Raw genomic sequence first — 15613 nt, forward strand, 5'->3', positions numbered from 1 at the left:
GCAGACGGCTGGAATTTATTTAAAGAGTTACTTTTTGTTGTTTATTTAAAATATACATTAGTTTGCACAAAGTCTTTGCTGCATCTGACAGCTTACAGCCTTGTTCCCATAAGAAGTGTCTTTATTAGCGGGGGGTGGGGGTCCAGTTTGTTCTTCTTATTATTATGCTGCAATTGATGGAAATTCTTGTCAGTTTATAAAAGCCTATTTGATCCCAACTTTCTGAGACACTCCAGGTACTTGACAACAGATCCATAAACAATCCTTCCCAAAATGCATACAGAATCAAACATAAAATAAAATGTAGTTCACCTGAAGGAGGAAAATAAGCATCAAACAGAATTTTATCCTTTGCTTTAAAAACAGTTGCCATAAAATATTTGGTTAAATGTTTACTTCTGAAGTTTACTATCTGTAATGACTCCCATTCATCCTATTTTCTCTTTTTACAGAAGTTATTCATTTGAATGATGCTAACGGGGAAAGGTTTTTCTTTTTTTAGTAGACAGAAGCCCAGACTTGTGTTTGGCCCCAGTGTTCAATACTGTAAGTTGCTTGTGGATAGAGCTGGGAGAGAAATTTGATTTTGTTTGCATTTAAAAGCAAACCTACCTAATTCACATTTTCTGAAGCAATACAAGAGTCAAAACAGAGACATCCTTTGCCGTATCCACTTCTTCAAGTTCTGGAGTGTAGTTCTGCAGCCACATGTACAAAAATGCATATACTAAATTAAAGTGTGCATAGAAATGCATTTATTAGTGACAATAACATTCCAAAATGCATTGTATTGGAGGAGAAATGCATATATTAGGGAAATTGTATACAAACATTTCTGAGAAATGTTCAGAAAAATGTTGATGAATTTTCATGAGGACTTCTTTTGTGAAAAAGGGTGGGACTGATGTGGAAATGAAAACTGAATGAAAGTTTGTAAAAATGAGAAACAAAGGGAAATCCAAATTGACAGATTTCCCCATCCTAGCTGTAGATCAAAGATCAGGTGCAGTGACTGCCATACTGTTGTACAGCAGGCTGAATTTCAGAAGATGCAGTTTGTCATACATGTGTATGACAAGTTGGACATATTCTGATTTCTTCTTCCCCAGAGCTTCTAAAGACAGGGGAGCGCTTTGCTTGTTATCATCTTATGAAGTATAAAGCTAACATGATAAAGATTTAATATGAGAGGCAAAGGATCCATAAACATACCAATATTTTATATAAATATGAGAATGCACAGCAGTTATCAACATGCATATAATGCTTATAATGCTTATAATGTAGGAGTTACATGGGACTGCCTTGGTTCTGCCTTGGCTCTGCACAACCATATCATCACCTGGGTTGTGGCCCATGGCCAAAAAAGCCTAGCTCTGCTCCAAACCAAAATTCTGTTAACGACGTCTTACAAACTGGAATGGTAGGCACATCACAGCTTCAAAGTACATCTTGCATCCTTACACATATTCTTCTCTTGAGTTTATTTCCAAACATCTAGTAGAATGCTTTCTGGCTTCCTACAAAAGCTTTGTTCATGTAGCCTGAGCACTATCTTGAAAAGCGTAATGAACAAAATGACAGCTGATTGTTCTGCAGAAAAGTAATTTTGTAAAAGAATGCTTACCTCAGAGGACTGTTCACACCTACCACACAGTGTAGGTCAGAAATAGCCAGATGAATAAAGCTGCTGCAAAAAGAAAAAATTAATCAAAGCAACATTATTTACTCCTCCTTTCAAAGAACAACTTTTAAATTGCTTAGGAACCAGTTTTCAAGCTAAATAATTGGAAATGGCCAGTTTTTCAATTCTGCCTTTCTCAGTGCTATTGCATAGCTAGCATTTTACTTTATCTGAATTTTTAATCCTTTAATCTTTACCATTTTATGCTTGCTTGCTCATGAGATAGTTGAATTCACCATAACCATTTCAGTATGGTGAACTCACAGGGGCGAAGAGCTCATTCATCTTACATTTTTGCAGATCTGTATCTACATTGTAAACACCCATTCTTCATTTGCAGCATCTTCCCTGACTCTGACATAGTACAGAAAACTTTTTTGTTTAATCAGTGCCCCTGAAAAAAATCACCAACACAAAAAGTGTTGGGTTCAGTAAAGTACATATTTGTGTGCATTTGTGGTTCCCTCACTCATCTTTCTGTTGCCATCCTTTGCGCGAGCATCAAGGTAATTTTTTTCAGGAGCCTTGCTATGAAGCTATGAGCCAGAGGGAGGCAATGGAGTTGGCTCACAGAATTTCAGCAAGCACACAGGGATGTAGTCACACCAATCCTCCTTGCAAGCATTTGACCAGCTTTGTAAGCATGTTTGATTGAATGCTCATGACATCCCTAAGGCATGCAGAAAATAAGAATCTACAGCTGTGAGCTTCATTTTATAACTGGCAACATATTACATGAACTTTAAGACAGAGCTGCCCCTGTCACCCATATCAAGTTGCATGCAAGGTGCTCTGGGAACTTTATTGGCTAAAGAGCAGGACTAGAAATCCAGCACATAGCCATAGTTTCCCATTATGTGCAACCCTGGAAACTATGGTCAATGGCTTCAAAACAAACCAAGGATATTGCTCCATGGTCCAAAGTTAGCATGTTTGGAAGCCATTAGTTGCAGTTTCTGGGTTCACAAATGGGGAGCTGTGCTTAAGTGTTTGCTCAGTCACATGCGCAAAGGGGGGACCGAAACGGCTGCAAAGGCACTCCATGAACCTGCTTGATATCCTGGCTTGATAAATTAGCATTTGTGGCTTGGTACAGATGTGGCCTGTGTCTATTTCCCCTTGCAATTTTGCTGGTGACTACTATGCAAGCAGTGGATGCTAGACTTAGCTTTCTTCTCTTCAGGCACGTCACTCTGTGAATCACCATGGCATTAACCTGCACCTAGATTGCTACAGCAACCAGAAGCGTGGTACAAATCAGGCTGCTCTACTTTCATCATGGTTTCATAACTGTGCCTTGGGAAATCTTTGTAAAGATGCTGAGCTGTGTGACAGACTAGACCAGAGAAAGTCTTCTGGAAAATCATAAGCAGAGCCGCATGGATGTCTTCATCATGTCTAGATGCCATACCCTAGCCAGAGCTGGAAGAGACTGGGAAATTTGTATTGGTCCTGAGGAGCCAGAACCAAATGTCTTTGTTCCCTAGCTTGGCTGGACTGGAGCAGACAAAGCTTGGCTGGAGTGGAGTGGACAATGAGAGCAAGAGGACAGCTCCCATTGGTCACTGAATGGGCTAATTGTGAGTAGGGTAGAGGGAATGATCAAATGGCTAAGCAACAAAATGAGTTACTTGTTACCAAGCTGTATGAGCCAGAATGCATCATAGGGATTCAACAGATGAAATATTTTAACGTAGAAATCCAGAGCAGTCATTTTAAGGCTTGGCCAATGGTGGTATGTCTGATGAAGTCTTCAAGGTCAATTCTGCAAATAACGTATTTCTACAAACAAAATATTTTTTTAGTGCAAATAAAACTTTAATAATTATAGTTTAATAAGTAAGAAGGTCCTCTGTCCAAGATGGTATAGCCTGGTTTTATTAGGCCTTCTATGCAACTTTATCTTGTATCTTTTTTTAAAAAAAAATGCATTGAAATACAGTGCAATAAAAGTAGGATATAAATCAATACAAAATAATGAGAAGGTACCAAAGATTTCAAAAGCATATCAAAGAACAAATACAGGTAATATGGTGTTATTGTTGTTGTTAAAAAGCTCATACTGGTTTAAAATTGACTTTAACAAATGTTAAGATCTTGAAAGTCTGATATTCATATAGCCACTAAGTAGATATCAAGAGATTCCAAATGTCATAAGGAAAATGATGCTTACATGCCTGAAAACTGAGTGGGAGAACTGTACAAATAAAAGCTAAGTATGTAATTAAAGTCTTAGCAACAATTTTCTCCTCAGCAGGTGGAAGCTGTATATTCATGTAAAGCTAACAATTCTGTAGTGTTTGTCACTGGCAAGCTTGGCTGGTGAAATGGTTAGCTGTTCTTGGGCCATGATCCTAAGCACATCACTGTATTGAAATCAATGGGCCTTCCTTCATAAGTAAATGTGTTCAGGACTTTCAGTTACAAACAGGAATCCTAGCCTGTTGCTGTTTTTGTTTCTTCAGTATGAAGTGTTGGATTTGATCTGCAAGTCCCATGCGCAGGTTGGTTGAACTGGTTAATTTAAGTACAATGCAAAACATCCCTTAAAAGGCCTTGGTTCAAAGAAAGTCTCCTGCAAAGCTACAATATGCTATCAATTACCACAAACATTTTGCACAATACCTGCTCTCTCTTTGATAGCTTCCTCTCCCTCCTGCAGCAAGTGGTGTAGCAAAGTTGCATGAGTCATCTAGCCCTATTAAGTTGTTCAGTGCCTCCCGTTTACCTGCTGTCTGTTTTGGGTATACTGTGGTCTGGAAAGCTCACAAAGGAGACAAGGAGGGAGAGTTGTCTTTTGCTGGACTCAGTGGGGTTTGGTTCTTCAGCTCTAAAATGAGATGGGGTTTCTGACCCCCTGAAATGTCATACTATGAGAAAGCACAGGTATTTTTTATGAGAAAGCACACATGCTCAAAGGTAAGCCACTGGTTCCCTGGGCCAGAAATTGGCACATCACATATCATATTAGTGACACCATTTTCTTTAAAAAACTAATTCCACAGTGGAAATTGCTGGATTTGCAGCCCTCAACACGTCCTTTGGTCCATTTGTCCCTTTCAGTTCCTTCCTTCCCATTCTTTTTCTTCCTTCTCTCATGCTTGGATGATCACTCCAAATGTCCTCGGTATCCTCATTTTCCTTTCCTCCCCTCCAACTTTGTATACTATAGCACCACTCTTGTCTCTTTCCCTCTCTAACCACCTCCCACTCTCATGGGTGCTCATGCACTGCACATTCATGGCTCTACTGCTGCTGACAAAAGTATGACCAGAAGGTGAACTGTAGCACCCGTGGTCCCCAGCCCACAATATAAGAACCACCACTTTAGAGAATGCTTCATTCATTTATGCTGTTAGTTCAATTTAAAAACCTGCTATTCATCATACAGATCACAGGGTTAGAGCAGATACCCATCATTTGCAGCAGGGGTTTGGAATATCAGGCCTGGGGGTCAAGTGTGACCCTTCAGGCCTTTCATGTCTGGCCCTTGGGACTATCCCTAGGCCACGCCCCCTCTATAGCCATACCCTCTCTCTTCAGGCCACACCCCTAACAACACCTGCTTTGCTGCCTCCTTGAGTATGTTTGCCTGTTTGGAATGTGGTCCTTGAACGTGGTGCCTCTCAGCTAGATGTGGTGCCTCTCAGAGACGTGTGTGAATGTATGTAAAAACTTGCCTACTGTACAAAGGTATGGTTCACTGATCCACCCACTGGTATATGGCCCCAGTGTTATGGACTAGCTATGTCTTCAAGAGTACCCCATGTAGAGCATGTTACAGTTATCCAATCAGGATGTTAGCATGGATCATTTGGCAAGGCTTTCTTCATCCAAAAACAGTAATAGCCAGTAATAGCCAGTGCTTTCCAGTGAAGCCACTTGAACTTCCAGTGACAAAGATTGCTCCAGGAGCTCTCCCAAACTGCAAGCCTGCTATTTCAAGGGAGGTGCAACACCATCCAAGACAGACCATCTACCTAATTCCCAGGCTCAAGAACCACCAATGCACAGCCTTTCCATCTTAGCCGGACTCATCTTCACTTTATTGGCTTATATCGAACTAAGCAATGGTCCAACACCCATACAACCTCTTCTGTTTCAGGAAGAAATAGTGTTTCATGTGCATATTGATAACACTATTTTTCAGACCTCTTGATGACCTCTCCTACCAGTGACTTCATAAACAGGGAGTGGTGGGGACATCATTAAACACAAAATCTTTTTGTCACATTTAGCCCCTTCTGGACATGTACAGCAAATTGTGGATGAACTGTCTGTCTGTAATGTTTTATTGTACCTTTCATGCCAGACTTGCACAGAATGTGCTGCTGATGTCCTGAGCACTCTGTAATATGCTTGACTATTCCTAGTAAGCCAAGGCTTTTGCCTGCTGCTCCTATGTATTATCCTCTGGTTCTTTGCTCCCATGCCTTACATAGGAAGAACTGCATGGTAACAAACATTGTGCACTGCAGCACAGATAGCTGGACAATCAAACCAGTCTAAAGACTTGGCAGGATTTGGGGTGGGGAAAATGGATGTGTATTTGATATTGTTTCCATACAAGAACCCTAGGGCTGTGTGCATGTTGCCAGCTTAAAATGTGGGTTCATTTTATCAATTCATATTGAAGCTTGTCTGGGGAAAACACATCAAAATGCTGTCTTTCATAAGAAACAACAGGGTAGGTACAAGATAGTTATGGATTGTGGCTAATGCCATGTGTATACCGCTTCCCAAACCAGCATTGGGAACGCACTAGATGCAGAGCAAGCAGAAGTGTTTACACAGACCATGTAGATATGCCCTGAAGCAAGTTTAATACACATATCGGAAGGCACACTGCCCATGCAACTTTTGACTTTTATATTCTGAAAGGCAGCAGTCCAGCTCAGGAAGGCAGAAAGGAAAAGATGCTGACTGAGTTTAGCAATCAACCTTTTATATATTTCACAGTTGCTTCTCCTATTACAAAAGCAAATTCTGTTGATGTGTGTCAAATAATCTCTTAGCTAAAAACCATTCTGCCCTCCCAACCCTAGTCAGAATTTCATTGTGGATTTCAATAACGCCAGAATAAGATTCTGAGAGTTCAACCATTACACCATTTTTGCCAGACACAAACACATTTGTTTTTCATTTGAACTTTTAAAAAATATCACTTTATGATTTCAAATATTTACCATGGGGCAGGAAATCAGAAATTAACATATTTAATTTACCATCTGTTTAAAATTTTTCTGCCTACGCAATTGTCAACTATCCAATCTACTCCCCCCCCCCCTTTCCTTTTCCTTCCCAGGTTTTTATTTTTGCTGGCTCGCTCAGTAAATACATAGCACGCCACTACAAGTGCAATTGTTGGGAGAAATATACCATGTAAACAGTTGGTCAGGTAATTCTACTACTGATAGGTCCCCGGTAGAGCCATTACTAGCATCTTGTTTCATCCCTGGTCATTTCCCCAGTCATCAGTTAACAAGACAGGGAAAATATACTTTGGTCGACCAGCTACTTCCAGGATGGCAAGCACATCTCAGAGTTGCTAGGTAACCTGCAAAGGCTCCTTCCAACTTCCACCAAACAGGTCAAAATGGTTGCTGGTGGCAGAACAATTAACTCCAAAGTAGGTTTAAAATATTACAGATATTCACATTCAAAAGTTAGCCATACTCACCAAGGTTCAAATGGAGTTTGCATGTCTTGAAAACTGGGGGGAAACAACAACCCTAGAATAAGGCAGTTGGGTTATGTGTGTGAAAAACATGTTTGTGAAGAAACCTAGTTTCACAAAGATTTCTACAACAACAAGCTCAGTTACATTATTTCTCATATTATTTACATTACATGATGTGAATCTATAGGAAATTATGTAAGTTTCATAAATATTTAATGTCACCAGGAAAGACAGTACAGCTGTTTTAAACTAAAGCAATTATGTGTTTTACGTAATATGATCCTAACTGAAATGCTTGTTTAAAAATTTCCATGTCTGAACATGTATATTAGAAGACTTTGTTTCAATAAGGCAAAAGGAAGCAGCAGAATTTAGTTTATTTTTAGGTAAAGGTATATGCTTTTGTTTACCCAGACATGTAAAGCTGACATGTTTTAGTGCATATTTTAAGCTGTTGGTTTTATTTCTATTTTGATTTTTTAATATAAACCCAACTTGTTTTAGCCTTGGCCTTTATCAACTATTTTAATACACATTATCTATCTTTTGTAAACCACTTAGAGGTTTTATTTACAATCAAATAAATAATATGCAAAATACATTAAAGAAAATGAAATATAGATGACACAATGCTATTGTACAGCTTCTTATGCTTATTGCAACTGGATGCAAGGAGAAGTGGTCAGCTATCATTATGCTGCAATCAGGTTGTCAAATTTTTCCCACTTTGCACTGATTGGGATCCTAATTAAATAGGCACAAGCGGCTGCCAGGAAAGATAAATGTCCTTCATCTGCTTCTGTAGCGAGAGTCCAGCACACATTTTTCCCAAAAAGGCTGAAAGAAGACAGGACATACCTTGGGAATGCTGACTCTAATCCCCAGTTTGTATGTTTTGCTTGGTGTATTTTACTTCCCATCTAGGACTTTGATTCTCCTATCTGGCAGCACTGGAAGTGAAAAGCTATAAACCCCAGGAGCAAGTAACCCTGGTGTTGTGAACTATTAGCAAGAAGGAAGTAGATGGGCATAGGTAAGGGAAGTTGAGAAGGTTGTGAGTGCTCTGTAGTGAGCACTGGAAAAGAGGTATGAATCTGGACAAAGCCTTCTGCCTGTTAAATAGGACTAACTGTGACTCGTCAGAGCACTAAGCTACAGACACAAGCAAAGACCGTCTGACAGCATCCTGGATCATTGTACATCAGGAATTGAGACCATCTGTCTTTCTGATGCTGTTGTATTCTAGTTCCCATCAGTCCCAGCCATCAGGGCCAATGGTAAGGGATGAAGGGAGCTGGAGCCAGACAGCGTCTAAAGAACCACAGGTTCCTCATCCCTGAACTACATGGCTCTAGTATCTTGTTGACTATCAGTAAGCATATATTCAGGAAAATCAAACGCAATTTCTCCCCTTGCCTTAAGAGAATTGGTAAATGACTTCTCAAACGACATTTGTCAGTGTGGGCTCTTGCCTTTGCTAGAGTAGAGCATGCCACTGTTTGACCTGGCACAGAAAATGATGACTTCTAGGGCTGAGCTTTCACATCCATTAAAATCCGAGTTGTTTAAGCTTAGCCAGCTTTTCAGTTCGGCATGTTCCCATTTTCCTGAAGAGTTAATTGTGTTTCCCCTGTAGTTCTGGCAGTGCAACCAGGTATTCTGTGGGAATGTTAAGTTTTGACTTACTTTCAAAACTGGCACAGAACACCTGGAGGAGGCAGTAGATGTAAAGCCAGTCAAAGTCCTTGCAGTCTCCACACCAACACCTTTGTTTTAACTGGTGCTCTAGAGCTAGCTGGGTTGCTGAGTGTTCAGCTCAAATAAATCCGCCTGTTGAGACTGTCAATTAGTGCCAGTTTTGATGACAGCTTGTTACATTTTCCAAAAGGTCACCTAGATATTCATCTTTTCTGGCACTCTGTCGGAATCAGCTAGATATAAATAATACTTCGCTGGGATTTGTCAGCAGTGCTTTCACTTTATTTAGCACAGTGCTGGGTACAAATAGCTCCAGATTTCAAAATATTTCAAACTCAGGGTGTTCTTTAGCATAGACTATATTTAGTGTCCTTATGTGCAATGGCTGATTGCAGAAGGTTCATTCATCTAATCAACAGATTTTAGCAGCATTTTTCTCCATGGTTGTTTGCTGAGTTGAAAGGGAACCTTTCCTGTGCCAGAAAAAGACCTAATAATCTACTTGAAGATTACCTTACCAATCAAGATTATCTTAAAAATAAAGATATTGGGTTGTATCCTGTGCTGTCATGCAGATAGATATGACTTTGATTCATCTTCCTTTCCTCCCCTCCGCAGGCCCCATGTACCCACAAAATCTGCTTTCCCACGGACATCTGGCTGGCCAGAACAGGATTCTGAACTAGATGGGAGAAAAGCAAGAAGACCCATTGCACCAGTGAAGTCTACTCACACAGTGTTGGGTTCTGTGCATCGTAAATTAACAATGTAAATGTTTCAGTGTCAATCTGCCAATTACATTTTGGAAATTAGACTCCTCTTCTGTTCTTCTCAACAAGTACACTCATTCATTGATCCCATGTGAAGTCTCTCTAACCCTTTGTCGCTTCCACTGCACCTCCCATCAAGTTAGTTCTTCTCGGCTATCTGCTTATTAGTGCTTTCCCTTTCCCTTTCACCTGGGCCGATGGCTCCATGACCTCCTTGTCTCCCCAGGTTCTTCTGATTTAGAAATTTCTGCTCAAGTACAACTTACCTTCCTGCTTGGCTTACTTATATTCCAAAGGCTACTTGTCGTTTTGTGAAATTTGCATTGCATTGTGTTTTGTTTGATAGTGCGGTTTCATGTTGTTGTTGCAATTTTAATTGTAGTAAACTTATGGATTCCAACCTGTCATTGGCTAGGAGTGCTTATGCCCAGCATAGGCTAGTTAGTCAGATGTAGCCATTCCTGGCAGTGATAGCCTGACCTCAGCTGTCCATGCTCTAGTGACCTCCTGATTGTACTACTGTAATGCGTTCTACATGGGGCTGCCCCTGAAAGTGGTCTGGAGGCTGCAGCAAGTGCAAAATGGGACTGCTAGGATGGCAACTGGGGCAACCTGATGGGACCATGTGACACAGTTCCTGAAAGCACTGCAGTGGCTTGGGACCCAAGTATTATTATTATTATTATTATTATTATTATTATTATTACTATTAATTTTACCCCACCCACCTGGCTGGGTTTCCCCAGCCACTCTGGACAGCTCCCCACAGAAAATTAAAAACACGATAAACATCAAACGTTAAAAACTTCCCTAAACAGGGCTGCTTTCAGATGTCTTCTAAAAGTCAGATAGTTCTGTATCTCCTTGACATCTGATGGGAGGGCATTCCACAGGGTGGGTGCCACTACCGAGAAGGCCCTCTGCCTGGTCCCCTGTAACCTCACTTCTCACACTGAGGGAACAGCCAGAAGGCACTTGGAGCTGGGCCTCAGTGTCTGGGCTGAACAATGGGGGTGAAGATGCTCCTTCAGGTATACTGAAGGTATATGCCTTCCCCAATACCAGCCATATTGGACCCTATGATAGGCAGGTGAGGCCTTGTTGATGTCGCTGCCATTGGATGAAAGGTTTTCTAACTGTAACTACTTTCAGATGTTTTAAATTGTAATTGTTTTTATAATGTTTTAACTGTTTTATAATGTTTTTGCTTTGTTCTTGTTTTTAAATTGTGTATCTGATGACCACCTTGGGCTCATTGGGGAGAAAAGATGTGCTATAAAGTCAATAGATAGTAGTAATTTGTTGTAATAATTTGTTGACTAGTTTTCCCCATTTAGCATAATATTCATGACTATTCCCATGACATCACATTAACTCAACCAATGACAATTTCTGAGACAATAATAAGATTGTTTATTTTTTTAAGTGACATTTTCACTGGCATGCTTATCATTTGTAGTGGTTTTAGAGCCCTGTAGGATGATTTATCCCCCCTTACTAGAGCAGCCCTAGTGCCACTTAATGGACTCTTTAACTATGATTCACATCATATAGGCACTGTAGCCTTTGCCCTCAAGAGGCACCAAACAGAATCTGTTGCTTAGCGATGGCGGCCTTCGTGGAAATTAGTTTGAACTTCAAAAGCACATTAGGCATGGGTTTCAAAATAATGAATTCCTCAGAGAGTGCTTATTAGGATCAGTGTAGAATCAACCTGCCATGAGCACCAGCAACAAGAAAGGTCTTCAGCTCCACATTAGGAGGAAATTGACTATAACTTCCTCTCTTTGTAATGTTATGTCACTAAAATGTGCCAAGCAAACCTAAAATATGCGGTGAGAAATAAGCTGCACCAATCAGTAAACTGCGGAAGTAAACCACATGGTTTTGAAATGATTTATTAAAAAGAAAGAGTAATCTGGTAAAGAGGTGGAGCAACAGTAATCAAAGAAATTAGTTAAGCATGAAATGAGACAGAACTAACATCCATGGAGAAATTAAGATACACCCCACTTACTTAAAAAGGGGGGGTTACTAGGTTCATATTTTATATAGCAGTGACATGACCAAGTTTGCTAAAGACATTTAATACGTGATTCAGTGCAAGCAAATGCAAAGTGATGTACTTTGGAACAAAAATCCCTAATACACTGGATTTCATTAATGGCATCTGAATTGGCAGTGACTGAGCACTGCTGATAGTTCAATGAAGACGTCAATCTAGTGTGCAGCAGCTGTGAAAAAGGTGATTCCATAATGTGAATCATTAGGAAAGGGTCCATTTTCAAACTGTGAATATAATAATTTACACAAATGTTTTGTGTGATCACACCTTGAATATTGCGTACAATTCTGGTTGCCGTATCTCACAAAGGATATTTGTAAAGCTGTAAAAGTGCAACCAAAATGATCAAGGGGTAGTAGAACAACTCTCTCATGAGGAAAAGTTGCAACACTTGGGACTTTTTAGGAAAAAGGAAAAGAAAGGGAAACATGCTGAAATTATGGGGAAAGTGGATAAAGAGAGGTTCCGTCTTTGTCTCTTTTATAATACTAGAACCCAAGGTTATCCAACAAAGCTAAACAGTGGGAGATTCACAATCAAAGGAAGTGATTCTTCATGCAGTGTATATATTTAAACTATAAAATTCACTGTAAGATATAGTGCTAACCAGAAACTTGGAAGGAGTTTAGATGCATCCCTGGAGGATAAGGCGATCAATGACTGTGTGTTGCCTCTAGTACCAGACACTGTGTGTCTACAAATGCCAGTTGCTAGAAATCACAAGTGGAGAGTGCAGCTGTACTTATGCCCTGCTAGTAGGCTTCTCACAGGCATCTGGTTGATCACAGAGAATCAGATGCTGGACTAGATCTTATCTTATCTATCTTATCTATCTGACTCTTCTTTTGTTCTTACATTTTACAAATGGTTGTTTAATCCCAGTGGAATCTTGGCTACCTCCCATTACAGAACAGCTCTTATCTTTTCTGATATTCAGGAGAAGAAAGTAGCACAAACAGAAAGTTGAGTGAGTCATAAAGGTCATTGTTTTGTGTAGAAAATGAATCATACAACATGATACAAATGCCTCTGGCACACATTCTGTTTACTTTGAACAATTTTTAATTACTCAGCTACAGCTAGCTGAATGGCAAGCTCTAAAATCTTCCAGAGACTGTGGACATGGAGCCACTTGGAATTGTTATTGAAACGCTGTGACCATGATGAAAGATACAAATTCCTGTTAAGTCTTCTGGTTGATGCACAATCAATTATCCGCTTTAAGGAGGAATCCTGCATCCTTTTCTACAATGGTTATAAGCAGCAGTGCTGAGACCATTTATAAAAATGTTTGTCCTGGTTTATTAATCATTTCCTTTTATGCTACGGCATCAGCCAAGATGCTCTGTAAAGATCCCAGGTTCAGTCCCCAGTATCTCCAGGTAAAAGGTGGTGGTAATGGGAAAAACCTTTGCCTGACATCTGGGTGAACTTCTGCCCACAGGCAAAACTCAGCTAGATCACCAATAGTGTGATCTGATGTAAGGAAACTTCCTATGTTTATTTAACCCAGCCAGATGGGCGGGGTATAAATTATTATTATTATTATTATTATTATTATTATTATTATTATTATTATTACTATTTATTAATTATTCCAGTGTATGAAGTAGCCCATTGAGCTCAACACCACCTGGAACTGCCCGTTCTTTTCAGCACCTAGGACAACTCCACTGTGTGGCAAAAAGATTCTCTAGTCTTCAAAAGGCTCTAAAACCATGCCTCTGATTTTTCTAACAAAACACAAAAACTGAATTGTTATGAAAACGTTTTTAATAGGTCAGCATTTCAAGAATAGACATGATTGGTTAACATTAGCAGGCTCCTCCTGGACTGCTAGACAAAGTTCATTTCCCCCCTTTGTTTTCCTGTTATTTCCAAGGAAAATATATGTACATCATACACACTTCACCTTTAGTTTAGAACTCTACATCTGAGGTGTCCCTATCCATACTGGCTTTGTGAAGAAGAAAAAGGAAAGAAAAGTCAAACCATTTCATTTCATTGACAACCAATATCAGTTCTAAAAAGTAACAGATTTTTAGAAATTCATAACTTTTTCACCTGCAACAAGTGCATAATATTGGCTTGGTTGCCATATAGCAAAAATAAACTAATACATCTTTCTGTGAGGACAGTGTTTCATGAACTGTAGGTGGTAAATATATGAAAGAATATCAAACTCGGGCAGCTACTTATGCATAAATTCGTTTTTAAAAATATATAAAAATACCGAACAGAAGGGGAGGAGAAGAAACACCACTGTTATTCTCTGTACAAACAAAATAGGTTACACAAAGTAGTAGATCCCCTCAAGGCATGTACAATGTCCCTCAATAATTTGCAGTGAAAACCCCCTTTAGCAACAGGTTTGTACAACCATGACAGTTTTGACAAGTAGTTTAGATAACTATAAATATATATATTTAAAAATCACATTCAGTTTGATCTTCCTACTGCAATCTCCTCCCTTTTTTGTTTCCCCATTATAAAAAGGAGGAACTTCAAGCAAATATGTATTTGAAAAATAAACAAAGGGTAGAAGTCCTTACCCAAAATTTATTAATGGCATGATTTACATCATTTTTATTTATTTTTTGGAGAGCGGGGAATCTCTACTTCACTGCTGCCTTCTGAAATGCATACAAAATGACTTCTGTAAACACGGGTGTAAACTTTAGAGAAGTGTAAATGTATGCATGTGTGCAGCTGATTACCAGTAGGAGTGAAAGCTTCTCAAGTGTAAGAGGATATAGAAATTCATCCCAAAATAACAAGGCACTGTTCTAAAACAGCATGTGAAAAGCAACAGAGCCAATGGTGCTATATCACAATATCACATTTTAAAATCACACATGCTCACGTTTCCCTTTAGCACACAGTATCCTGTTAATAGCTTTCCTAGCATACAAAGATCTTTTTAATATTTACCTATTCCAAGTGCAGCACAATTTAAAAATCCAGAGAACAAAGACCAGAAGAGCAGGTGAAAGGGGAGAGAGAGAGAGAGAATGAGGGAGAGACATTTTGTCTAGTCACCTCTTACTTCCAACCTTTTTGTTGAAACAGGATTTTTTTTTCTTCACTTCTAAGCCACTAAAAAAAGTCAGGCTGTCATATACTGCATCAGATACCAAATTCTGTTGCAAAGTAAATTCACAGTTGTACAGCATAAGCATAGCCATACCCTCTCCATCTAGTGCAGCAAGACATGCAGGCTGAAGACAGCATCTGCAATCCTAGGCGCATAACCTGGGAGCAAGACCCATTGCATGTTGTGAGACTTGCTTCCAAGTCAACACAACAGGCTCATGCTTCAAGAATGCTTGTTGTTTACAGAATCATCCTGTATACAAAGGAAAGCCTTATCATCATAGGAAAGCTATTTTCTGAATGCAAAAGTTTTAAGGAGAAATATTTCCTGCAAATGTCAAGGTCTAAACCTTTCAGCATTTTTTTGTGTGCACTGTAGTCAATTAGTGAAGTTTGGTATGTGTTATTTGGTCAAATTTAAATCCATTCTACTTTTACTTTTCCAGTCACAGGAACAGAAGTACTAATTTACACCCGAGAATACCTTACACTGCCATTTAATGTAAGAACCACCCCACAATTTCAAAGGACGAGATGCCCAAACTGTCTCACGATGTATGAAGATATGCTGGCTGTGTTGAACTCTAACCTGCACCCATAAAGAAAGTAAGACAGAAAAGTAA

General features: G+C 39.5%; 1 protein-coding gene across 1 annotated transcript in view; it reads right to left on the bottom strand.

The window, feature by feature from the left end:
• The window catches only part of GPR63 (G protein-coupled receptor 63), a 50111-nt gene that overhangs the window by 12171 nt on the left and 22327 nt on the right, over positions 1-15613 (bottom strand). The window contains exons 3-6 of the mRNA XM_083493862.1: positions 7365-7416; positions 4310-4448; positions 1628-1690; positions 613-698 (exon numbers count right to left, since the gene is read on the bottom strand). Coding sequence (XP_083349988.1) covers positions 644-698; positions 1628-1690; positions 4310-4448; positions 7365-7416 — 309 coding nt within the window. The 3' untranslated portion in view covers positions 613-643. The remainder of the gene's footprint in view (positions 1-612; positions 699-1627; positions 1691-4309; positions 4449-7364; positions 7417-15613) is intronic.

The sequence above is a fragment of the Podarcis liolepis genome, assembly GCF_965112155.1.
Source record: "Podarcis liolepis genome assembly, chromosome: 3".
NCBI lineage: Eukaryota > Metazoa > Chordata > Lepidosauria > Squamata > Lacertidae > Podarcis > Podarcis liolepis.